This window comes from Callorhinchus milii, unplaced genomic scaffold, assembly GCF_018977255.1.
Source record: "Callorhinchus milii isolate IMCB2004 unplaced genomic scaffold, IMCB_Cmil_1.0 Scaffold15, whole genome shotgun sequence".
Taxonomy (NCBI): Eukaryota; Metazoa; Chordata; class Chondrichthyes; order Chimaeriformes; family Callorhinchidae; genus Callorhinchus; species Callorhinchus milii.
This window is the reverse complement of record NW_024704756.1, coordinates 2,822,086-2,849,124: the sequence shown is the minus strand read 5'-3', so window position 1 is coordinate 2,849,124 and position 27,039 is coordinate 2,822,086. Positions and strand designations below refer to the sequence as shown.

General features: G+C 44.7%; 1 protein-coding gene across 1 annotated transcript; it reads right to left on the bottom strand.

The window, feature by feature from the left end:
* On the bottom strand, window positions 1-26,078 carry LOC103177252 (amine oxidase [flavin-containing]). The gene is made up of 15 exons (XM_007891330.2): window positions 25,905-26,078; window positions 19,797-19,891; window positions 19,048-19,185; window positions 15,808-15,912; window positions 14,572-14,663; window positions 13,542-13,683; window positions 12,892-13,041; window positions 12,215-12,374; window positions 11,148-11,244; window positions 10,116-10,169; window positions 6,922-6,979; window positions 6,411-6,508; window positions 3,953-4,064; window positions 3,354-3,416; window positions 1-175 (listed from the first exon to the last, which is right to left on the bottom strand). Exons 1-15 carry the CDS (start codon window positions 25,951-25,953, stop codon window positions 29-31), a joined length of 1,560 nt encoding a protein of 519 aa, XP_007889521.1. The 5' UTR covers window positions 25,954-26,078; the 3' UTR covers window positions 1-28.
* Between the last annotated feature and the right edge of the window lie 961 nt (window positions 26,079-27,039).

Sequence of the window (27,039 nt, the reverse complement as noted above, 5' to 3'; positions counted from 1 at the left end):
AAAGATGCGACAGGGAGCAGGACAGATCTCAGCTCTGGGCCCGAAGGCCTCTCCCGGTGAGCACCAGCCCGGCCAGTGACAGACACGTGGTGAGGCCCAGCAGCAGCAGGAAACCCGGCACAGAGGGCAAGTGCCTCTCCCACAAAGTGGGGCTGAAGGGGCGGCTCGGAACCTCCTGCAGAAAAAATAAACGGCACGTTTTAGTACTTTTCATTTTTGAAGGTATATTTTAAAACGTATTTAAGTATATTTTGCCCACAAAATACACCGTCAATTCACCTTACAACAACAACAACTTGTATTTGTATAGCGCCCCCTCACACAGGGTAGCGTCCCAGGGCACTATAGTATAATCACAGTTCCAGCGCTTGGGATGTCTTCCTGATGTGAAAGGTGCTGCACAAAAGTCATTTTATGTCATTGTAATTTTGATTATTGTAATATACTTAACAGTACTTTCTGTGCAGCGCTTTGAGATATCTCAACGACGTGATAAGGCTCTAAATCAAATGCAAGGACTATTATTATTAATACTTCCTGTTCCACAATATATCCTGAAGCTCTGTGAGTCGTTGGCTGCTTACATACCAGGAAACACATCTCCATCCTCTTTATAATACTGTTAGAACAGTAGGTGCTTCTCCCATAATGTGGAAGAATAGTATTACAGACCTGAGCCCTATCATAACTCAATTATATGAATTAAATGTACTGCTCTGTGACAATTCTTTGTGTTAAACACCTGACTCTCATTACAATACGCTCAATTCTAACTGTGTTACATACCTGAGCTCCATTAGAATTCTGATATATCTTTCTCTCTATTACACCCACCTAATGATACAGTGTCACAGGGTAAATATCATCTCTTTCTATGTGAATAAAGGCTGGATGAATATTACAAACAGACTGCATTTATAATAATACAGTATTTGATGCAAGTGTCTATTTGGCTACAAGGTTCTGCTCAGAGTAAATCATAAACAAACCCACTAAACTTTCAGTCAACGCAGATAACAGCAGGATTCTGTGCAGTTTAGTACTGTACCGCTGCCTTGGAGTCCTCTGAACTCCTCTCCCTCTGGCCTTCAACCCTCACCGACCCCTCTTCTGCTCTCACCCTCCTCCACAACACCCTCTCCTCCACACTTGACACTCTTGCCCCTATCACCTCCCGTACTGTCTCCTACTCTCGCTCCTCCCCGTGGTTCACCACCCACCTCCGCTCACTGAAGAGCCAGGTGCGGGCCGCTGAACGCACCTGGGTCAAATCTGGTCTAATGGTCCACCGACAAATCTGGCTGGACCTCCTCAAAATCTACCGCTCCACTCTAGCCTCGGCCAAATCGTCCTTCTACTCCAGGATAATCCTGGAGGCGAAGGACAACCCCAGGCTACTGTTCTCTACCACATCCCAACTCCTCCGTCCCCCCCGCCACCCCGCGCAGGTCATCTCCTCCAACCTTCACTGCGAGGAGATGCTGGATTTCCTTGAATCCAAAATCAAGGGAATTCGCTCCGCGGTCACTTCCCCTCCAACATCCACCCACCCCCACCCCTTCCCTCCCACACTCCGACTCCTACCCATCCTCCCCTACACACCTTCGTACCCGTTTCCCCACCCTCTGTCACCAAACTCATCCTATCCCTGAAACCCACCACCTGCTCCCTTGACCCCATCCCCACTCCACTCCTTATCTCCCAGCTCCACCTCCTTGCCCCACATATCACAGACATCGTCAACCTGTCCCTCTCCTCTGGCTCTGTTCCCATTCCCTTAAAAACTGCCACCATCACTCCCACCTTAAAAAAACCCTCCCTTGATGGTCGCAGCTATCAAGCTACCGGCCCATCTCCAACCTCCCCTTCCTGTCCAAGGTCCTGGAAGGAGTTGTCGCCTCCCAGCTGCGCTCTTTCCTCTCCAACCATTCACTATTCGAACCCCTTCAGTCGGGTTTCCGTGCTGCCCATAGCACAGAAACTGCCCTGGTCAAGGTCACCAATGACATCCTGACCATCTGTGACCAGGGCTCCCTCTGCCTCCTCGTCCTCCTCGACCTATCGGCAGCATTCGATACGGTCGACCACGCTATCCTCCTCCACCGCTTGTCCTCCCACCTAAACCTTCAGTTCCTGTCCTTGAGTGGTTTAGGTCGTACCTCTCCCACTGTCTTCACTTTGTCTCCACAAATGGTTTATCCTCCACCCCCCGCACTGTCTCGTGTGGTGTCCCTCAGGGCTCTGTCCTCGGTCCCCTCCTCTTCACCCTCTATATGCTCCCCCTGTGGTGACATCATCCGCAGACATGGGGTTAACTTCCACATGTATGCGGATGACACCCAACTCTACCTTTCCTCCTCTACCCTCAACTCCACGACCCCCGATGTCCTGACAGCTGCCTGTCCGACATCGAGTCCTGGACGAGAGACAACTTTCTTCAGCTCAACGTGCGCAAAACTGAGGCCCTCCTGATTGGCTCACGTCAGCGCCTCCGCACCTCAGGCGCTGACAGCATCAGCATCCAAGGCTGCACTCTCCACCTCTCAAAGCCATCAGGAACCTCGGGGTTTTGTTCGACCCTGAGCTGTCCTTTCTCCCTCATATCCGCACCACAACTGGCACCGCCTTCCATCACCTCCGGAATGTCGCCAGACTACGGCACTACCTCACCCCTCACGCGGCTGAAATCCTGGTCCACGCCTTTATCACCTCAAGGCTGGACTATGGGAACTCTCTCCTCGCCGGCCTTCCCGGCCCTCCCTCCACACTGCAGGTCATTCAGAACTCTGCAGCTCGTGTACTGTCCCGCACCAGTGACCACATCACTCCCACCCTCGCCCTCACCCTCACCCTCGCCCTCGCTCGCCTCCACTGGCTCCCCATCCCCCAGAGGATCGAATTCAAGATCCTCACCCTCACCTACAAGGCCATTCACGGCCTTGCTCCCTCCTACCTCTCTGACCTACTATCCCCCCACCTACCTGCCCGTACCCTCCGTTCCTCTGGCTCCGGTCTGCTCCACATCCCCCGCCCCAACCGCCCTACCATCGGTGGCCTTCAGCCTCTCAGCCCCGAGGCTCTGGAACTCCATCCCCCAGTGCCTTCGCCGCTTCCTCCCTTTCCTCCTTCAAGGCCGGTCTCAAGACCTTTCTCTTTGACCGTGCCTTCAGCTCCCCTCTTGACTCTCTACCCCCTCCTCGCTCCCTCCCTTCCCTCCCCTCACCCTGACCATTTCCCCCCTGCTCGGGTCCTGACCCAACTGTACAGCGCCTTGGGACGTCCTCCCGATGTGAAAGGCGCTCAATAAATGGAATCTTGTTGTTGTTGTTGTTGTTGTTGTTGTACCACCTTACCTGAACTTCAGGTTCTTCCACCCAGATTTCTGTGGCTGGGATCATCCCCATGGCACACATCACCTACAGAATAGACAGCTTAACGTCAATGGCAATGAACATTTCACATTAGGATAACTAACACACACTGGCGTATGGGCACGCACACACACGCGCGCAAAGGCCCATGTGCACACACACACACACATACAAAAAGGCAAACATGCACCCACACACACGCACAGATAGAGGATTTATTTGTTGCTGTGGGCAGGCAGACCTGGTCTTTATCATTTGCCCACAAAATATATAGTCAATTCACTTTACAGTGTATTCTGTGAACGTCTTTGAGACATCTCGAAAACATTTTAAGGTGCTATATCGCATTGTTATTTGAACGGATTAGTAACCCCGGAAAGTGATCACCAATCGACAAACAACCGGGTTCCCACTTACTATTAGGTAAACAGAGGTGTGTGGAGTAAGGTTTCCTACGTTGCCTAAGGTTTCGCCCTGCCCAGGAATCGATCCCGGATTCTCTCGCTCTCGAGGCGAGCACGCTAACCACTGACATATAAGTCATATGCTACAGGACTATCAGAATAGACACAAGCACTTACCTCTCTAGCTGCACGTTCCCCAGCTTCCACCGCTCCGTCCATGTACCCACTCCACTTGGAGGCCGTCTCAGTCCCAGCAAAGTACAGACGTCCAAATGGCTTCCGCAGAACTCTGGATGGACATGGGAACAAGCAGTGAAACAAACAACACTGGGACTCGGGGGTGACATCAGTTGTAAATGTTACGAAAATATATTTCGAAGGAAAAAAGTCATAAGTTTCAACTTGGCTTGTAAGAACTTTCTCAATGTGATTTTTTTTTTGGGGGGGGGAGGAAAGTTTATGCAGGGTGTGAGGAAAGCAAGGTGTGAGAGTTCCCAGTCTCAACACTGAGACGTTGGACTAGAGCAGAGCAGAGTGTTTCTATACCCAGAGTGAAGAGTAGCTAGGATCAGAATGGAAAGAATAGGAAGTTAAGTTATGATTTCTTATTGAAACATTCTGGGAGCTCCTATCTCCAGCTTGTCCCAACATCATGGGATAACAGTCAAGATGGTGGTCAGAGAGCAATAAAGAGTGGACCCAGAGGATACCCAACAACTTTAGGAGACATTTTTTTTTGCTGCTATTCCCTCCACCTGACTGAGACCAATGAGTCTGCTTGGGGTACGGTTCCACAGGCAGCCGTCAATCACCTCATCCAAGTGTCCATTCTCCCCATGAGAGTCATCCGTGAATAGAGGCAAGCTATTGTGGAGATCAGAGTCAAGCCCGTTCCTGCCATCACCCGAGTTCCAACCTTTGCACCTGGCTCACTGGTTAATAATCAGGAACAGAATCCATGATTGATTTCCCCTTCCCCGGCCCAGAGACACTGAGGCCAACTGTAGCCTTCCCACCACTGGACTGTGGTGGTTGACTCAACTCATGACAGGGATCAAATCTGGGTCATTCATGAAAGCACAGTCAAAGTGTAAGTAAACATTTGCATAAATAAACAGCGCCTTTCACATGGGGTAGCGGCTTGGAGCGATTAAAAGTGGCGGAGCCCGATGCCGAGCCGGGGGGAGGGAGGAGGTGACCGTAGGCACGGTCAAAGACGAAGGTCTTCAGTCGTGATCTGAAAGAGGGGAAGGAGGGAGCAAGGCGGAGGGATTGGGGGAGAATTCCAAAAGACTCAGGGCTTCTGTGCTAAACAGATCTCCACCACAATAAGTCCTTATTAAATTTAACGTTAAAACCTAAATTCTGTTGGAAATATTGAGTATACAGGACTGTCACCCATGGAATAAATTAATATGCTACTCCCAGCTTAGAGTTTTTCTGTGACCCACTTATTTATGGCCAATTATACAAGGCAACCTCACACACAATTTATCACATACCCTCTAAGCTCCTTGATGTATGTTGACACGTCCCTCTTTGTACAGGAGATTGACTTCAATTTTGAATCAATATGTTGTATTTTGTGTTTCGCCGCTTTACCCGCAATATTGCAGTGATAACTGATGCCCTACAGTTGTCCCTGACGAGCTGGGGTAGGCAGCAGAGCAATCCGTATACAGTGCGACTGAAACGAGTGGATCCGTTTGTGTGGTTTTTTTTGCAAAATACTCCACGAGGAATGAACCAAAACTCAAAACAGCCGATGAACCCTCACTAAACAGGAGAGCGATGCATCAGATCACTGGTGCTCTGAGCAGCTTCCCACAACACTCAGAGCCAGCTCCTAGAAACAGCTTCAGGGGGAAGCCTTGTGCCTGGGACTGCCTGTATAAAGGTTGCTGAAGATAATGACAGGTTATTGCTGAGCATGGCTTGCTGTTACAGTATCTGTGGCGAAGTAATGATATTTCCCATCATAAGCACACCATGACAATTAGGCTGTAGCTGGTGAAAGCTCATTCCCCAAACTAATTAGCCACCCCTTGTTGTGACTGAGGGGATGAATGCTGTTTTGTAGCTGTCCTTGATCCAGTCTGTGTACATGCACAGCACTGTGTGATGCACCAGCAAAAACGGTCAGTTAGCAGCATTTTACAGAGGTATAAATAGAAATAAAGGGATTCCATGGGTTTCTCAGGCTGGTCTGGCTTCAGACTCTTGTACGAGTGTCAGAATTTACATTCCTCCCCAGCAATACTGAGATCTGCAGTGTATATACTGTATATAGCAGTGAACTGCTTGTTGCTAAAGTTTCCTAGAACAGCATCACCTGGTGTGCAGACCGAGCAATCACCTCTAAAGCACTGCTTATTGAGGCAACTGCGAAAGGCGTTAAAGGTCGTAATACCGAAGTGTTCTTGGTTAGAAAGGCAGCCTCTGACTTCTCCTTGATGCTATAAAGAGACAAAGATTATAATCCTCCTCCCCCCAACACCCCCATTATTGTCAGCCCAGTGTAAACCCCAATCGGTGGCAGCCATGTTAACAAAACAGGGATAGAAAGGAAATCTTGTGCATCAAGACAACAACTGAACCTCAAGTGACCTTGAAGCAAATATTTACACATACACACCTGCCAAACTGAACGAATGTGCCAGGCGGGAAGTATGCAGTGTAGCATCCGCCAGAGTAAGGCTCCTCACACCAATCCTTCTCCTCATAGTGCACAGCCTGGCCCCAGGGAAGGATTTTCACAGAATATTACAACAACATATTACATTTGTATACCTTTCACGTTGGGATGTCGTCCCAAGGGACTGATTACAATATTTAAGCATCAGGCACAGGAAACAGGACTTCCCCACAAATCAACTAGTCATTATTTCTCGAAAATCTTACAACAACTCCTCTCCCTTCAAGCGTTTAGGCAATGGCAATTGAACGAGTTGCTTAAATTGAATTGGACACATCTGGACACCCCTTCCCCTCCCTTTCCACCCCCATTGCCTCCCTTCGCCCCCTCACCCACCCTACCACCCCAAGCCTGGGGCACGAAGCGCTGCTTGTGTGGCACCAAAGGTCACCTCTCATTGACACACCCTTCATCACAACCCCCACCCCCCAACAATCGGTCTCTCGCTTACGTGCAAAGCCTCTTCAGTTTGCAGCACCCGGGCATAAACCTGGCAGATTTGTTTCTTCCTGTAAAACCAAGGCAGGTTTAGGTCAGCTAGGCCAGCATGCAGTTTGGTTGACATTGCATCACACAGCTGCCCTGATGGGTAATGGTGCTGCCTCGTGCAGACTGGGCCATACAGACCAGACGGTTCCTATCCTGGTCTACACAGAGTTACTTCAATCTCAGTCATGGTACTACGTGGCTTGTGGGTTAGGGATGAGTGAGAGGAATGGGAATCAGCTCCTGATTGCTGGCCAGTGAATGCTGGATTGTGAACCAAATCTTTAAGTAAATCTAGCCTAAGAGGACACAGGTTTAGAGTTCTAAAGGGCTATTTCAAGACAGACAACAGGAAGTTTTTCTTTACCCAGAGGGTCACAAATATATACAGTCAATTCACTTTACAGTCTATTCTGTGAAGCGCTTTGAGACGTCGAGAAGACGTGAAAAGCGCTATATCAAATGCAAGGATTATTATTGTTAACGACTGGAATAGATTACCAGGAAGGGTTGAGGATAGGACATTGAGACTCAATTAAAAACATGTTGATGCTGTGATGGGGGCACAGTAGAGTGGATATCCTGGAACGATAATGATAATCCAAAATAATCTTGTGATCCAGTACTATCTTCTTTAGGAAAACGTATTCAATGAGAGGGACGGGCGGCATATTGTTCTTTCACCTCTGTGGCCTGAGTTCCACACCACAATAATAGGGTGAAGTAGTCGAGGGAGCTTTATTCTGTACCCTGTCTGTGTTATAGCTGACCTGAGAATACTTAGAATACTGAGACGACACCCACCTCTATCTCTCTGTCTCCAACCCTCGACTCTAAGACCACTGCTGTCCTGATAGAATGTCTGTCAGACATCAAGTCCTGGATAAGAGCTAACTTTCTACAGTTGAACATGTTTCTTTTCTTGAGAGATTATCATCAGGCGTGTGGAGTAAGGAAACTTGCCCCAGATTTTGCCCTGCTGGGAATCGAACCCAGGTCTCCCACTTGCCAGACGAGGCCCTCCTGATTGGCTCCCGTGAACGCCTCCACACCTCAGGCACTGACAGCGTCACCATCCATAGATGCACACTCTACCTTACTAAGCCAGTCTGGAACCTGGGTGTCTTGTTTCACCCTCAACTGTCCTTTCTACCCCACATCCGTGCCATGACCTGCTATGCCTTCTCCCAGCTCTGCAGCATCGCCCGGCTCTGCCACTATCTCACATCAATAGCTGTTGAAACCTTCATTCACGTATTCATTACATCCAGGCTCAACTATGCAAACTCCCTGCTTGTCGGCCTCTCCAACTCCTCCCTCCATAGGAACATAGAAAGAAACATAGGAACATGAGGAGGCCATTCAGCCCTTCGAGCCTGTTCTGCCATCTAATTAGATCATGGCTGATCTGTACCTCAACCAATCCTTTCAATTACAATTTCCAGCTTTCTCCCATATACCTTACTATCCCATAGGCTACAGTTCACCCAGAACTCTGCAGCCCATATTCTCTCTCACACTAGGCTCCCCGACCCCATCACCTACCCCCTCGCCCGACTCCACTGGCTTCCCATCACACAGAGGACACAGTTCAAGATCCTGGTCCTCCACTCCAAAGCCCTCTATGGTCTTGCTCTTCCCTACCTCTGCGACCTCCTAACTCCCTACCAACCTGCACGCTCCCTCCGCTCAGCGGGCTCCGGCCTGCTTCATGTCCCCCACCTCGCCCGCCCCACCAATAGTGGGTGGGCCTTCTGCCACTCTGCCCCCGCCCTCTAGAACTCCATTCCTGTAGCTCAGTGGTTAGAGCACTTGCCTAGCAAGTGAGACACCTGGGTTCGATTCTTGGCAAGACAAAACCTTGGGCAAGTTTCCTTACTCCACACGCCTGATAATAATCCCTCAAGAAAAAAAACAATAAATTGTTCACTCCAATCCACTACTGTTTGTGGGACACTGCTGTGCGCAATTGGCTTCCAAGTTTCGCTGACAAATAGACATCAATTCACTTTATAGGATATTCTGTGAAGCGCTTTGAGACGTCTTGAAGATGTGAAGAATGCTATATCAAATGCAAGGATTATTATTATTCCACAGTCCCTCCACCTCACCCCCTCCCTTGCCTCCTTCAAGTCCTATCTCAGGAGTCTCCTCTTCAACCGTGCCTTTTGTCACCCTCCTGCCCCCACTGCCCTCCACGCTCCCCGATCCTGACCCCCAGCTCGGGTCCGAAACATTGATTGGCCAGCGCCTTGGGACATCCTCCCGACATGAAAGGCGCTATACAAATGTAATTTTGTTGTTGTTATTGTCAATGGTGCTCAAAATAGAAAGTACTCTGTTCTCCAGTACTATCATCTATCAACTTGAGTGCATCCTTTGGGGGAAATAAAACACTGAAAACTGCAGCAAAGCAGTAAATGTTAAAGGTCCAGATAAATTGGTTATTCAATCTATAGTAGTTTATGGGAACTCGCTGTACACAAAGTAGCTTCTGCGATTGCTAACAAATACTTAAGACTTGTCTTGCTAACAAATACATAATCACTTGACAGCTATTACCTTTGAGCCGCCTTATCAAATGCAGTGATTATTACTATATTATTATGAATAAACATTTATGTAGCGGATGAAATTGCACATAGGACCTGCAGGGCACCATTATCATAAGTGTAGTCTAATTTGCAGTATTTCTTACCCAGATTTCTTAATTAAAATATCTACCAGCAGCAATCTTCTGGTAACTGGAGATTGTCGCATTAATATAGGGAATCCTAAAAACAGAGCGCGTTGGAGCAATATTCCTGATTTTGTGTCACTTATTCATGCACCTCTGGATTGCTGAATCCCATTAAGAAATACGGGGGGGAAACAAATCACCCCAAGGCTTGGCTTCCTTAAAAGCCATTTGAAAAAATGCTGGATCATAAAACTCTGACAGTGTCTTGCTTTGCGCAATTGGCCCACAATTCATTTTACAGTATATTCTGTGATGCACGTTGAGACGTCTCAATGATGTGATTAGGCGCTGTATCAAATGCAAGGATTATTATTATTATTATTAAGAGGTGTTGCATTTCAAACATCCACAGAACAGTCACCCCGAGAGGCACAGAATGATCACCATGATAGACCTAGGATGCTGAGCACCACACCCACCTCTCTGCTTTGCTGAGACTGGTTAAGTGTCGGGCTTTTCGGGCCAGGATAAACCTACACAATAAAAGGAGCAGAATATGATTAACAGGAAGGTACTGATTCCTGAGGAAAAAAATCCAACTGGTTCAATACCCACAAACATTACAGTATAAAACTCCAGCTATAAATTTGATTGACTCCACAGCGAATACCAAAGAAGAATATAGTACAATTGCCATCCGATGGTTCTTAGCAGTGACAAGTTGTTCCATCTGCTCTCCACTCTCCAAACCGTGTCTCAGTAGATCCTAGTTTGGTTTAAAGGACAATACATCATCGCAATCTAATGGCTTCTCAGTGACTTATGCATTGATCCAAATCGCTGTCCAACTTGTGGGACTCTGAATCAGGGAGTGTGCTGCCGGCCAATCGCCACTTGGTGACGCTCTCACACATGATCAAAAAGACAAGCGGAAGGGACAATAACTCTTGTTGTTGAGTCCAGTTGAAGTATTTCATGCATCTCGGAATAAAACAAGTATGAGTCGATTGTCTACCGTTAGGAGAGAGAAAGCCTTTTGCCTCTCCGTGGCCTGAAATTTCACCTGCTCTTGCTCTGTGTGTGACACCATTTTGTCTTTGGTCATTCAATCCACACCACAGCTGTATCAAATGCAAGGATTATTGCCGGACACTGCTGTGCTCAATTGGCTGCCGCGTTTCGCCCACAAAATATACAGTCAATTCACTTTACAGTACGTTTTGTGAGGCGTTTTGAGACGTCCCAAAGACGTGATAAGGCGCTATATCAAATGCAAGGATTATTACTATAAAAACTGTTAATCTTTAAACTACAGTAAATATCGCTATTTACTCTTGTTTTTATTGAGTATGTGTGAGACGTCACCTGGCGGTTATCGACCCCTGGTCTAAGGCATGGATTGAGCCAAGAGTCAAGAGCAGGGCCATCCTCTGAAGATTGGATATTCCAATGGTATTAACCTAATGCAAAATATCTGTGTTGTGCACTTATTCAGCTCTGATGTTCCATACCCGATGATCGCAGGGTATGATCCATCGGGCTTGGTGTCATCCAGTGTTATGGTTACAGGTGAGTCCTCGTCCTCAATGATCATGGTGCCACAGTACCCTGAAACAGAAGGACATTGAGTGTGGCAACCGCTTCACGAAGGCGAAAAGTCAGAGGATCTGTTTCAGGCTGACCAACAGCTCGCCATATGTTTTGCTAAATTGAACACGTCAAAGAACAACTTTATTGGTGCTCATCAAGGAGAAAGAGACTGAATGCCCAACAATCAAACACTTTCCCACTTTAATACCCAGTAATAGCTTAAAGCCCTCACAGGTCAGGTGTAATACAAAGCCGTTAATACTGTAATATAATAATAATAATCCTTGCATTTGACGGAATTGAGATGACTGAAAGTGCTTCACAGAATATATTGTGAAGTGGATTGACTGTGTATTTTGTGACAAAAATGCAGCAGGGAATTGCGCATAGCAGTGTCCCACAAACAATCGTGGATTGAGTGACTTTTTTTGAGGGATTATTACAACAGGAAAGCAATCAACAAACAACCATGTTCCTACTTACTGCTCGGTAAACAGAGGCACATAGAGTGAGGAAACTTACCTAAGGTTTTGCTTTGCCCTGGGAATCAAATCCGGGTCCTCTCGCTTGCAGCTAACCAATGCGCAACAGGCCTGTACTGTACTTCTAGTCTAATGAGCCACTAATTCATTTCTCGTGTCACTGTTTCATTTGGATCATGCAAAGAATTATTATTATTATTAACCCTTGCAGAAACAAACAGGAGGTAGGAATAAGTAGAAGGAGCCATAGTTTGATAGTCCAAATAAGCTTTCCCATTCTACACTTTCCTGTTCGATTGTTAGCTCCCATGGATTATACATCTTCTATAGAGTAGTGACACTTTACACTAAATAATTGCACTGACAGACCTTGAGCAAGCTTCTGTCTGTGTGTCCCTAATGAGTACTCAATACTGTAACTCTACACTGACAACATTGACCGGTCTGGTCAATGAGGTTGTATATATACGTGTATGTAAGTGTCAGGACAATCTGTCATTTCAGACCTTTCTCTCTCCAGAAGCAGCGGCTGTAAAACATGATACACTTGATGACCGATCCCATTGGCACCCGCTGGATCAGCTGGTTCCTCACTGCAGGCACTGGGGGAAGGCAGTGGATCTGCTGAGTGAGGGCTGGGGGGAGAGCACTGATCACATAATCTGCCTAGAAAGAGCATAGAACAAAGCGATCACAACATGGATAACCAACAAGAAGAGATGGGAAACAATAGTCCATGTTACACATGCAAGGAACATGTTGAGTGACAGAATATAATACACTACAGGATACAGTGCTCTATATGATACAGTGCTCTACATAGAAAGATCATGGGAGACAAACAATGTCACATAGAAAGAACTGCCTGAGATCTGGAAAACGTTAAAAGCGCTATATCAAATGCAAGGATTATTATTATTGTAGATGAAGGGACAAGGAAGGAAGTTATTGTTATGCTATACATGAAAATGGTTGCTCTGGAACATGATGGTTGTGAAAATTTCCATTTTGAAACCTTGCCTTAATGTCACCAGCCAGTTCATTTATTATATTTGTTACGTGTTAGGCATATAAGACCTGGCTTGTACATAACATTACCAAAGTCACATATGATCCAACTTATGAAAGTTTGACATAACTCATCATAACTCAGCATCCACATGCAAACCTCAACCTCACACACCCGGTATTTCTCTCTGTTCAGCGTCTCCACATTGATGAACTTCTCACTCTGTTCCAGTCTCATCACTTGTCTCTGGAGCTTCACACGTTCTTTCAGGCACTTGGCTATCTGCTCACTGATTTGTGAAGAGCCTCCAACAAACTTCCTCTCCTGGTGAAATCAAGCGGTCATGTTTTTGTGCATCAAATGCGCAATTGGCTGCCACATTTCGCCCACAAATACACAGTCAATTCACTTTACAGTGTAGTCTGAGAAGCGCTTTGAGACATCGCGAAGACATGATAAAGCGCTATAAAGCGTGATAAAGCATTTTGGGATTGTCCTCCTGACATGAAAGGCACTATACAAATGTAATTTTGCATATATTTCAAATGCAAGGATGATTATAAATTGCCCGATTGGAAGATGTAAGCGACCGTATGACAATGTACGTGGGTAACAGGAAAATCCCAGGAATCGCTCGATCAAAGAGCGATGCAACAAGACCCCCTCCCTCTCCTGGACGCAAATTGATGATATCATACAACAAAAGGAAACTAATCAGAATGTCTAACCCCAGCCCTGCAGCAGAACAGGTGAAACTGACCGAGAATTCCCTGTGTTACGTCAGTCAGTCAAGAGAGTGTAGGAGCTGAGGTGCGAGGACACACCTGGCCTCCGTTGCTGGTTGAAAAGATGCGTTTGGTTCCTCCGCACTGCGTCACGTACCACAGGAACCAGAGTGCCGACACCTCGTGGGGCTCGGAGGACACGTTGACATTGACAAAGAGCGTTGCAAAGTCCCTCGCTGCTCTACAGTAAAGCAACAACAGTAAAGCATTTTTACACCATCTCAGAGCAACAAGAACAAATTACATTTAAACAGTGGCCTTTCACGTTGGGAGGACATCCCAAGGCCCTGGGCAGTCAGGGATTTGCACCCAAGCTGAGGGTTGGGATCAGGAGGGTTGGAGGGCGGGGGTTGGAGTGTGACTGAAGGCGCAGTTATTAGAGCTCACGTTAATGCGAGTCCTGAACGATTCCCTTCTACACTCTCATTCCTTTTTAGCAAGTAGACAATTTATTTCAATTTGAGGTGAATTTGGAGGAATGAGCAATATAAGACAGTATAAAAAAAACAATCCTGGAAAGTTGAAATTCAAGCAGAAAGGAAAAATACAAAATCTTTCGTTTTCAAAGTGTCTCATCACATTGTAATGCTCAAAGCTTTTTGCAGCAATGACTGTCAAGCAAAGTGACAGTTTCTGTTTCTCCGCAACAGTCATGAGGTGAACGACTGACTTATCTGAGAGATCGGTGGCCAAGCAACAACAACTTTCACTTATATAGCGCCATTCACACCGGACAGCATTTCAGTGGCGGATCCCGATGCCGAGCCAGGGAGAGGGGGAAGGTGACCTTAGGTACGGTCGAAGAGGAAGGTGTTCAAGCGCAACCTGAAAATGGGGAGAGAGAGGCAAGACAAGGGGATTGAGGGAGAGTTCCATAGCACAGGGTGAATCTCCCTTCTCTTTTAGAATAATGCCCTAGGATTGTTAACATCTACCTGTAGAATAGGCAGACAAATGCTCAGTTTAATGTCATGCCCATAGGCCAAGACCTCCAACAATGAGTGCAGAACAAGCCGGAAGGGAAAGTGGCTAACATTTCAGGTATGACGCTTCATCAGAAAATACTTACTGTGTCCAGCAAAGTCTGTCAATTAACTCTTTCATGGTCATATTATCCCACTCCTCTGCATGCTGGGCTCTCCATGGTGCACCTTTAGGAATCTAAGATCATTAAATTAATGATCGTTAAAACAATCAGCGATGCAATGTCCCTTCACCTCTAGAATGCTTTTTTTGTCACTTTGGTTCCTGGGGTCAAGGAGAAAGGTTTGAAAGAACTGCCACGGTCTAATAAAACAGCAGAACAAGCCGGACAGGCTGAATCGCCTGCTCTTGTTCCTATCTTCCCATTATAATATCAAGGTAATTCTGAAAGGAATCCAGTGTCCTGCTCGCTTCCACCTTTCAGATCAATCTGCTCTAGCTACTGAGCATTCGTCTACAGAATACACAGTCACTACTTCTTAGTCTAAGCTGATGCTCCAACGCAGCACTGGGGATGGTGTTGCATCATCAAAGGTGTTGCATCTTTTGGATGTGAGATGTTAAACCAAAGTCCTGTCAAGTGAACATTAAAGATCCCACGTCACTATTCAAAAAGAGAAGGCATTTCTCTCTCGGTGTCCTGGCAGCCAATTTGCACACAGCAATACACGACAATCAGCCATGAAGTGAATGACCAATTTTATTTGGAGGATTGTTGGCCAGGACACCAGGAGAAACTCTCTTCTCTTTTCAAATAGCGCAATGGGATTTAAGTGTCTACATCACTGAAGATACCATTGAATTCTTGAAAACCAACCTGGTCCAACCATGCCACTGACTAACATCCAGCCCCTGAACATGTCAATCAAACCACCATCTGGGTCCACCTCCATATCCAGTCTGTTTTTCAACCAATATTTCTTAATTTTCAAATTGTTTCAAATTATTTAATAAAATAATCCGTGGTTTCGGATTGTTGGTGTGAAATACCAGGAGCTGGATTTCTGCCCATAATTTTCCAAATTCCAAGGAATTCTAACAATTTCCCCAAGGACGTGGGGAAATAGTGGGGAGTGGGACTCTTTGGGTAGCTCTTCCAAAGAGCTGGCACAAGCATGATGGGCTGAATGACCTACTTCTGTGCTGTAATATTCTATGATTCTATGAATGTCAGTTGGTTAACCAAATTCTGTGGGTCCCGAGAAATAGTCAACATGAACTGGGGTAACCTACCTGCTCCCTACCTCCTATGCAGTCATAGGAGGAAAAATTATAATCAAGTGTATGTGAAGGATGATAGAGAGAGAAACGGGCCCCTCACCTCCTCTCCCATTTCATCCAAAGTTCTCCAGAGGTTGTTGTAATCCAGGTATATAATGGGGTTCAGTGAATGAGGAAACGACCCAAAAAATGGATAAGACTTTCCCTGCAAGACAGCAAATGCAACATCTCAAAAAGTAGTGAGCAACGAGGCTGCCTGGTCCTGGGAAAAAATGACTTACAGCAAGAGTAAGACTGGGTTTCCATTCCTAGACATGGGAATTTACATGGTCAAGTGGCATATGGATGTGGAACTCTCAGTCTGCTATGGAACCTCCAGCAAGATGTTGTGTTGGGTTACTGCTCCTGTCTGACACCCAGATGACCAAAAAAAAAATGCAGGGATGAAAAAGGGAGTGTATAATAAAGTAAATATTTAAACAAGTGAGAGACCCTTAAAGCGGTGTTTGTTACCCTGAGCAACAGAAAAGATGAGCACTGCATCTAATGAGCACTGCATCTCTAACGGGCATTTATGAACTTAGAATAAAGAACATTGTCCTGATTTACTCAGCATTAGCGAAGCAGATCGTTTAATAGAAGCATCACATGCACAGGTCACTCAGACTGGGCTATGCCGCAATACAGCTCTTCCTTAGCTCAAGATAAAGGAATCTGTTCAGACAACTCGTGAATGTAGTCAGGAGAAACACAGTCTTCTTAACTAGTATAATGAAACTGTTAGCCAGCTGTCTTAGATCCTCGTCTTCAACTGGACCTTTGGTTACCTTCCCACCCCACCTTGATCTCCACTCCTCTTAATCCCATCCCCAGCTCGACTTCAAATCGTTGACTGTCCAGCACTTTAGAACGTCCAAGGCGATATACAAATATAATTTGTCTAAAATCATGTTTTGCAGGAACCTCAATACTGTGGGACTCCTCCTCCAAATGTTTGGGTTGAGTCTTAACCAATCTCGCTGTTGAGATTTCAGTTGCGAGAAACAATGCAGTGTCTGCAAATGACAGAATGGCCTGTAAAGCACCTCATCTCAGCGTGGCCATTGTAAAATCCCTGCCTCTGAATCATTAGGTAAGGAAATGCAAGGATGACATTTATTGTTTCTGTGCTGATATAAATCTGTGATAACATTGAAATGCCAGTCAAGCAGGCCCATGGATGTTCTGGCTTGAGTGAGAAACCTCGCAGGTTCCAAAGGCAACAGGATGTAGAAGCCACTGAATCAGACCCTACAACAATGTTATCATCAGCGAGGCACTGGATTTCACCGTACACGCAGTTGTCAGTATGTGCAGGGTGTTCTCGTTAGATATCATAAGCAGGAAATTTCACCATTTGCTTGCTTGAAAAGCAACTATATAAACAGTAATGGATCAATCCAGAGACGCCAGTTGCTTTAACCACTGCGAAAGGTCTGATAACACCAAGTAATAACAATAATATAATCCTTGCATTTGATATAGCGCCTTATCATATCATTGAGACGTCTCCAAGCACTTCACAGAATATAGCGTAAAGTGAATTAACCGCTTATTTTGTGGGCGAAACGTGGCAGCCAATTGCACACAGCAAACAGTCGTGGATTGAGTGACCAACACTTTAGCTGTTGATTCTTCAGCATTTCCTGGCTCGTGTCAAGTATCATTAAATTAAATTCATTTTTGCAGTTCTAGCAAATGAAACGGTCGTTACCTTTACCCAAGTTCATTACCAAACAAGGGTTTGGATTATGCCACGCGTATGTAAAAAAATGTTTACTTTGGTTCGGTTTTAAAAAAAAACAAACCTTAACAATATACCCTGTATCTAAGATGTGATAAGGCACTATATCAAATACAAAGATGATTATTATTAGTATTATCAACATGTTATCCATATGGAAATATAACCCATGGTATATAGTACTTGTTAATTTCCTCTTCCTGACATGAAAGACACTCCATCAAATGTAAGGAAGGATTATTATACAGGATCAGTTTCAATCCTAGATGAAACAATCAGTGTGTTCTCCTTCCCTATTTGATGTAAAAGCCGATGTGATGCTATCACTGTTTGAGATTAAATTGCCCTTCGGCTCATGCTCTGCGTTTGCTGCCATGGATACACTCTGAAGGTGAAGGCATTGAAGCTGCTGTCATCCTCAATACATCTTGCTTCATGACTGTTTGTGGGACATTGCTGTGCGCAACTGGCTGCTACATTTGCCACACAAAATAAACAGCAATCCACTTTACAGTGTATCCTGTGAAGCACTTTGAGACGTCTCAACGGTGTGATAAGGCGCTATATCAAATGAAAGGATTATTATCATCTCGAGATCAGAAAGTAGCCTTTAAAACACACCAAACCTCCTTGTGTTTTCTCTCTCTGGTTGTGCACAGGCTTTGTCTCTGGGCACGATCCTTGCACCGAAGACCAAGCAATAATGTGATAACACTGCACTGACAAACCAAGCAAACTTCCCTGTCTTTGAATTCTGATTTAATCTCAGAGAAAGGCGTTTGTAATCAATAGAGTGTCGGCCTGGCACAATAGTAGGACTCTTATCTCTAAATCAGGAGGTTGTGGGTTCAAGCCCACAACACTTGGGATCACATAGTCTAACCTGACACTCCAATGCAGTGCTGAGCATGTGTTGCATTGTTGAAGGTGCAGTTCTTGGGGATTAGATGTTAAACAGAGGTCCCATCTGCCTGTTCAGGTGGACGTTAAAGATCCCATGGCTTTTCTCGAAAAGAGAAGGGAGATTCCCCTGGTGCCCGGCTAACAATCCCTGAAAATAAAATTGGTCACTCACTCCATGGTTGTTTGTGGAACAGTGTTCTGGCAATTGGCTCCTGTGTTTTGCCCAAAAAATACACACCAATCCACTCGTCAGTATATCCTGTGAAGTGCTTTGAGACGTCTCAATGACGCTATATCAAATGCAAAGATTATTATTATTATTACTGGTAATCTGTGTCCTGACCTTTGTTAGGTTCAAGAGTGTTGAAGTGCGATGAAGGAAAGTGCGTTGAATGTGACCTCCAATTCTGCTGGTAGGCTCTGGATTGGTGGTTTGAACAAAATAGGCTGTATCATGGGGCTGTTGCTATGAGATGGGTTGAAGATGTGTTAACAAAACAGGCACCAGCACTGCCCAAAGCATACATTACTGCAAATGGTATGTAATAATTATTAAATAATTGATGATCTCTATATGATAATAATTTCCCAGGACTCCATCGCTCCACTTGAACAGCAACGGTGAAGTGATAAAAGAAAAGTGAAATATCTGACCTTCACAAAGTGAATGAGTTTTTCTTTCTCATTTACTTCATACGTTTTTATTCCCAGCTCCTTTGCTAATCGCAAAATCCGATTCTGGGTCGGTCCGACATATGATCCTCCCAGATCAGCGTATTGGAACTCTGGACCCTGGCAGAAATAGATTGCATCAGAGCACAGTAACTTTTCTCCAGATAAACACCTCTATTGTTTCTCCCCTGAAGACAGTAAGCAGTGAATGGTTATGAGATTCAGTTTCATGGTCACTCACAGTCCTCGAAGGTATGAGCCTGAACAGCTGGCAATGTGTCAGTTCCACCTCAAGCATTACAGCAGAGCCTGATCCTATTCTCAACATCTACCTCTACAGGTCACTGTACAGCATGAACTGGGCAATGTCTTCCCTTCCCATCCTTCAGACACTGAGGACTATTTGTCCATCTTTAATAGCTAATAATAATAATAATAATAATAATAGGCTACGTCAGCACTAACCAGTCCTTGATCCTGGTCAACAAGGTAGAAGCCAAATTCCTTGGCTGCCGTCAATGTCTTCTCTCCTGCGGCTCTGACACCCTCAACTGTTCAGTGCTCCGAGACACTGCCCCATGTGAAGGCTGCTATATAAAGCAAGTTGTTGTTGATTGTCCTGATGTCTCATGCCACATAACTGATCCTTTGCACATTGTATAACCAACCTAGCTATTTCTGGACCCAGAAAATTCCTAAAGTTCAGAACCCGTAGCCAGTTTCATACTTACATGAATTGTATATGTTCTCCCTCCGACCCGGTTTCTAGCTTCCAAAACAACCACATTCAAGTCCGCCTCCATCAACAGCTTGGCAGCTGACAGACCTGGAGAAGAAAGCCAATGCAATGAGGTGACAAGCATTTGCCAGTGGATCAATGAGTATATATATCAACGAGTAGGTGGCCAGACCAGAAAAACAAACTGAGTGATACAGGTGCAGTATCAGCTGACAAGGAGAATTCATGTTAAATCATTTGACAAGAGCAGCGACTCTTTATGCTATCAGTATAATTACAGCGAAACAAAATGTTCAAAGAGGACTTTGAGTGGTAGCGGTCATTTTCTTTGATCACTGCACTGAGTGGGCTATAATTCTGGTTGTGAGTTCAATACGTATTTGCTTTTCTTTCTTTTCTGACGCTGTCAAAGAGATTTCACACACTGGCTTAGAGATCTACTTTGCTCGCATCAAATCCCACAGTGGGAAAATACATTACAGGAAAAAAATACACTTGGAACAATTGACTTATAGCTGCAAATTTGACTGAATGTGTATTCATCACATTTTGAGAAGAAGCATTAAAATCCTTAGTATGTACAAAATGGTGGGAGAGGTAGGGAGATGCCAGGGCATAAAGTGATTTGGAGGCAAGTGTGAGGATCTTGAAATCGATCCATTCTGCATCAGGGAGCCGGTGGAGCCTGGCAAGGACTGGGGTGATGGGTGTGGAGTTTGGTGTGGGTGAGGATACGGGCAGCGCTGTTTTAGATTAGTTGAACTTCGTGAATGGTTGGAGCTGGGGACACTGGGTGAAGACACAACATGAGGATGTCTCTCACTGGTTTTACTCCATGCTGACAACACTAGATACTAAATTAGGTAAGGCATTAGTACCAACCAGTAGGTAATGAGTTATCATACATTAAGGATTTATACAACGATATAAATGTTGGAAGATTTTTTTTTACACAGAGGGTTGGTTGCCAGAAGATATTATGTGCAAATGGCCATTGATGGCAAGTTCATTAAAGCATTTAAAAGGAATTTGGACAAATACCTTAGGTAAATAAATCTTGAATGGATTGGGAAAAGAGAAGGGAATGAGATTAGGAGATTGCAGTGCAGAAACAATGAGCCGAGTAGCCTATGTTACATCTATGTTGCAAAAGTGCATCACTGAATAAATATTCTATTGGGTTTAAATCCATGTTAAATTATTGTTATTCCAATATACCCTTGTACAATACTCTTCATTCATCACCTCAAATAGCTTCACCCAACTGAGTACATAACCTAGTAAAAAGAGATTACTCAAAAGATTCTCCCCAACCACAGATTTGGGAGTTTGGCAGGATCATTAATTGTGGTGTTGAATGTGTTTCACAATTCCAACTGGGCACTACAAAACGTTCACATGCACATATCATCCTTTATTGGAATGCTTGTAATATGCCTTCCTTTCTCACTACAAAGCTGCCCTTTCAATAACAACAAATTACATTTGTATAGTGCCTTTCTCATTGGGAGGATGTCCCAAGGCACTGGACAGTCAGGGATTTGGACCAGAGCAGGTGGCTGGGATCAGGAGGGGTGCAGGGCAGGGAGGGCAGGAGGGTGTCCAAAGGCAAGGTTGAAGAGGAGGGTCTTGAAACGTGCCTTGAAGGAGGCAAGGAAGGGAGGAAGTTGAGGGGAAATGCACACTGCAACAGGCTTAAAATTAAATAATAATTCTTGCATATGATATAATAATAATATTTGCATTAGAGCATAAGAAATGCTAGACGAAAAAAGACCAAGATCCATCCAGTTTGCCTTCCACCCTGGGGGTCGCCTGCCCATATGTCCCAAATTACCTTTGTATTATATCCTATAATGTTATTTCCTAAAAGAAAACTAGCTGTTTTTGAAACTATATAATCTGTGTTTGCATTTGGTGTAATAATAATAATAATCCTTGCATTTAATAAGAGCCTTATCATGTCGACAAGATGTCTCAAAGCGCTTCACAGAATATACTGTAAGTATACTGAATTCGTCTTGACTGCTGCAACCTTTTGCTGCCAGTAAGCCTTCAGGCCTTAATGATGTTTACAATGATATAAATCAGTTTGAAGTCATCCATCTGTATTCAGTCCAGTGCTTGCCGCCCACTCACATCCGATATACTGACAGTATAATAAAAGTTTCCGCAATGATTTCTTCAGGCAATGGAGGTGTAAATCAATACACATCAACGCACTGGAACAGCACAGGAAATTACCCTGCTCTATAAGAGGCTATAAACATTCAAACATCAGAATACCGGCTGTTATTGGGGCTGCACAGAATACAATACAATTAATTTCCTTTATATGAAGGAGGCAATATCCTGCTGCTTTATTTCAAATATCATTAAACACCAAACTCCTGCCATCTGATGAAACTGAAGAAGAATTTTTAAGAATTTGTATTAAAAGTGCACTATATGAATAAATGACTTACAACATCTTCCATCTTTCTGAGTGTGCAACATAACACATCCTCTCCTTTAAGGGACCTGTTGTGTTACAAAGTTTCAGGGTGAAATAGCCTGCATCTTTGACATAATGACTTGAAGCAAATGTTTGCTCTATTTATTCAGTAAATGCATGATTGGTTTACTCACCATGTCAGACACTGCACTCAACATCTCACATATGGAGTACAAATTGTTGAATTGAGTCTGAGCAAGAACCAGGTATAGATTCAAAGGGAAAACAGGTAGGCGAGTTATTGTTATTCAGGGTTATGGTTCCAAGAAGATAGGTCTCCTTCTTTATGCTACAATTATATTTTGTGATTCTAAATACAAATCATACAACTTTGACCATGTCTTCGACACCCCCCGCCTCCCCCTTGATTCCAACCCCCAGCTCAGAAGCAAACCCTTACCTGCCCAGTGCCTTGGGACGTCTTTCCAGGTGAATGGCGATATATAACGGTAATTTATTGTTGTTGTTATCCAAGATTTCACTATCATATCATGAGGAAGTTCAACTCTATATGTTAATCAACAACTACTTGTATTTACATAGCTCCCCTCATGCAGGGAAGCGTCCAAGAGCGCTTGACAGTGGTGGAACACGACACCGAGCCAGGGGGAGGTGACCGTAGGCACGGTCGAAGAGGAAAGTCTTCAGGTGCAATCTGAAGATGGTGAAGGAAGGGGAAAGGCGGAGGGATAGAGGGAGTGTTTCAGAGATTTGGAGTATAGTGGATGAAACTCAGTAACATATCTTTTCTATTTAATTATTGGAATGGTCACTTCTCAAATTTTACCAACCTAGCCGCTTTTTTCACTGTCTGTCTCCCCCCCCCCCTCTCACAAGCACCCAAATCAGCTATTCTGCCCTCACTCCATCCCAGAGTCCCTCCAAATAGCTCCCTCCCTCCCTCACCTCCTTCAAGTTCCTTGCATCATGTTTCCCCTCCCAACATCCCTTGGCTCCCACCCCCAGCTTGGGTGTCCAGCCAGTACTGTTAAGCGCTTTGGAAGTCTTTCTGACATGAAAGGTGCTACCTAAGTGTAATTTTTTATTAGATTATTTGTACTTTCTCTGAAATAGGTACCTTTCCCCCTTCCTGGATCCTCAGTACTGAAATCAAAATCATCGCCCTGCCTCCTACGCTAACGATTCTTTCTTGGTACCTTAAATTGTGAAGCTCTAAGACTCCCATTATCATAGAATCTGGAGGCTTTCAACCCCCCACCCCTAAGTTTGGAGTCATCTAAGCATTATTTCTTGATTTTACTTTGCTTCTATCCTAATAAAATTATATATTTCCCACGGAAGTGGCCAAATCAACACCAATATTGTTGAGGAGAAAGCAGGTTACCTGCCCACCCATAGGGACAAAGGAACTGGATGCAGTGTGGGCTGATTGGGAGAGAAAGGATCTAAACATCGACAAGGAAATTCAACAATCGTTTGAGAACATCTTTGCATGTTTGTGTGTCAGCTTGATTCAGTTGGTAGCATTCTCGCCTCTGAACCAGAAGCTTGTGGGTTCAAGCCCCAAGAATCACAAGGTCCCAGCTAACAATCCAATACAGGTCTAGGTTGGGGGTGCAGGGAAGGAGGGAAGGGATGTCTACAATGTTGGAGGTGCCGTCCTTCAGATGAGATGTTAAACCAAAGCCCCAACTGCTTATTTAGGTGGATGTCAAAGATCCCATAACACTATTCGAAAAGAGAAGGGAGTTTCTCCCGGTATCCTGGCCAAGAATCTCCAAATAAAAATTGGTTACTCTTTCAATGGTTTGTGGGACATTGCTGTGCAAACGATGGCTGCAGCAATCGCCTACAAAACAGTCACTACACTTTACATTAAATTTGGGATGTCCTCCCGACGTGAAAAGCCATGTACCAAATATAAGGATTATTACAACAACAAAATTACATTTATAGAGCGCCTTTCACGTCGGGAACAGTCAGGGGTCAGAATCCGAGTATGGGGGAGAGGTGGGGGAGGGGTAAGGGAAGGCAGAGAGGTGGGAGGGCGACCGAAGGCACGATCGAAGAGAAGGGTCTTGAGACCGGCCTTGAAGGAAGCAAGGGAGGAAGCAAGGCGAAGGGACCGTAGGATGGAGTTCCAGAGTGTGGGGGCAGAGAGGCTGAAAGCCCGGTCACTGATGGTAGGGCAGGTCGGGCGGGAGACATGGAGCAGACCACTGAATGGAGGGAGCGGGCAGGTTGGTAAGGAGTCAGCAGGTCAGAGAGCTATTATTATATTTATAAGTTTAAAAGATGTGCAGCTCAAGGGGAACCTATGACATACTGAGCGGCAATCTAAATATAACAGGATATCCTTTTAAAAATGAAGCAATGATTATACAGTTGGAGGAGTGACTTGAAGAAGAGGCCCAATAATAATACTTGCATTTGATATAGCGCCTTATAATATCATTGAGACATTTCAAAGTGCTTCACAGAATATACTGTAAAGTGAATTGACTGTGTATTTTGTGGCCGAAACGCGGCAGCCAATTGTGGACACAGTGTTCCACAAAGTCGTGGATTGAGTGACATTTTTTTTGGAGGATTTATTACCCTCCGGAAAGTGCCTCTGAAGGTCTAAAGTATTTTGAAAGCTGAATCACATATGGCTTTGATTAATACACAAACCAAGTAACTATCATTCTGTATCACTTGGCACCAGGAACACTGCTTACAGCACCTTCTCTTAATAATAATATAATAATCCTTGCATTTGATACAGCGCTTAATCATCTCATTGAGACATCTCAAAGCGTTCAACAGGAAAACACTGTAAAGTGGATCGACTGTGCGTTTTGTGGGCGAAAACATACAAATTATTCAAACAGGAAAACATACAAATAATGTACCCCATAGCACATTGTGTGTGTTGGGGGTGGGTTGGTGGGGCAGAGAGCAAAGAGCAGAGCTTCCAAAGAATCAATCTACTTTCTAATTCAGGGCTGATGCACCTCACTGTGTTAATATTATTTGCAATAGCAAACATCCTTAGAAATATTTTTAAAATCTCCTATTGTTTCCAACTACTTTGTTCTGGAGACCGGAAATATTTGTTGACATTGATTCAGACTAATGGATCCTGTAGCTCAGTGGAGTCCTGTAGCTCAGTGGTTAGAGCACTCGCTTTGCAAGTGAGAGATCTGAGTTCAATTCCAGGCAGAGGGCGAAACCTTGGGCAAGTTTCCTTACTCCACACGCCTAATAATAATCCCTCCAAAAAACCCAAAACAATAATAAATTGGTCATTTTCAATCTACGACTGTTTTTGGGACATTGCTGTGCGCAATTGGCTGCCGCGTTCGCCCACAAATATACAGTCAATTCACTTTACAGTGTGTTCTGTGAAGCGCTTTGGGACGTCCTCCTGACGTGAAAAGCGCTATATCAAATGCAAGGATTATTATTATTATTATTATTATTATTATCCTGATCTACTCCTTTCATCTTAATTTCATAAAAAAACATGATTCCTCATTCACATTCATTCACAAATCCCATGGTGTTCCTACATCCAGAGTCTCTTGAATTAACTCAGGTTCCTTCTCGCTGTTGTGCTCAAAAGCTGGGAAACGATACATGAAACTTAGCACAAAAACTAACCTGATATCCCTCCTCCAATGATCACCACATCAAGCTTTTCACTGGACATTTCACCAGCCTCTAGATGATTTTTCCCCTCAGGAACGTTGTGTATGGAATATGAGACTTAGCCGGCTGGTTATGCTGTAAAGTGATCGGTTGGTTGTCTTCTGTAACTGTGCATCCCTCAACATGCCATTCAGAGAGCCCGTCTCCTTTTGTCTCTGTGCAACTGCTCTGTCGCTACCTCAGTAGGAGGGACCACAGATAGATAAGCCGTGCATTCAATGCTTGGGCACATCTCAACAAATCAAATCAAAGGTTAGAATCCAACGTGGAGATTAGCAAAATCAAACGGGGGGGGGGGGAAATAAAGTGGATGAAAGACTTCAGCTAAAATGTCAACCTTTTTTCTTTTGGATATTGATGGAGTTGTTGTGAATTTCCAGCACAGATATGATCCAAATAGATTTACGTGAAAATCAGAATAAAAAACAGCTAACACCTGGTACAAACAATAAATGATATGATGTAAAGGTAGGATTTCTAATTTACTCTGACTGTGATGGATGTTGGGCTTGTAACCATAGCGTTTTCTTCATGTGTGGATTTAGCTGATTGCCATGTCTCTGTGAGGTCACAGTGAGGAGATACAACAGCCATGTGTTGTGGTGAGAATCACCTCCTCACTCACAATGGTTGTGTAAATATTGGCTCCTGGATGTACGTACCACACGAATGGCACCATATTTAACCTTCAATAACGTATCGGGTTGGCTTAGTCTCGGGATGAATGAGGAACTCTCGCGTGCTTTTAGGCACCAGACGTTTGAAGTAAATCTCCTCAATCTTGGAGAGAATCTATTTGACTGTGGGAGCTTGACTGGTATCCACATGAACTTTCTGAGGGTGGTTGGGGGTGGGGCGAAGAACTATATAGCGATCAGCGAGTCAGAATCCTGTCCGACTGTCCCTTCCTAAACACAAATGCTGCATCTAAAAATGAAAACCACTAACTCAATAGAGATCAGAATTTGAACTTAAACCCTACTGCTGCTCTTTATGACTCAGCAACACGTTGGCGGGGGCTCTATCCACAAACCTATTCAAAGAGCTCTGACAGAACAATATGTAAGGCAGAGAGAAGCTGGACAGC

What these genes read in the sequence shown, in the direction of transcription:
- LOC103177252 (XM_007891330.2), bottom strand. Translation starts at nt 25,953, where the DNA reads ATGTCCAGTGAAAAGCTTGATGTGGTGATCATTGGAGGAGGGATATCA. An exon ending in AACTCATTCACTTTGTGAAG is followed by an intron (nt 15,913 to 19,047) that starts GTCAGATATTTC and finishes GCTGTCTTGCAG; the next exon opens with GGAAAGTCTTATCCATTTTT. An exon ending in GGGAACGTGCAGCTAGAGAG is followed by an intron (nt 3,417 to 3,952) that starts GTAAGTGCTTGT and finishes TCTATTCTGTAG; the next exon opens with GTGATGTGTGCCATGGGGAT.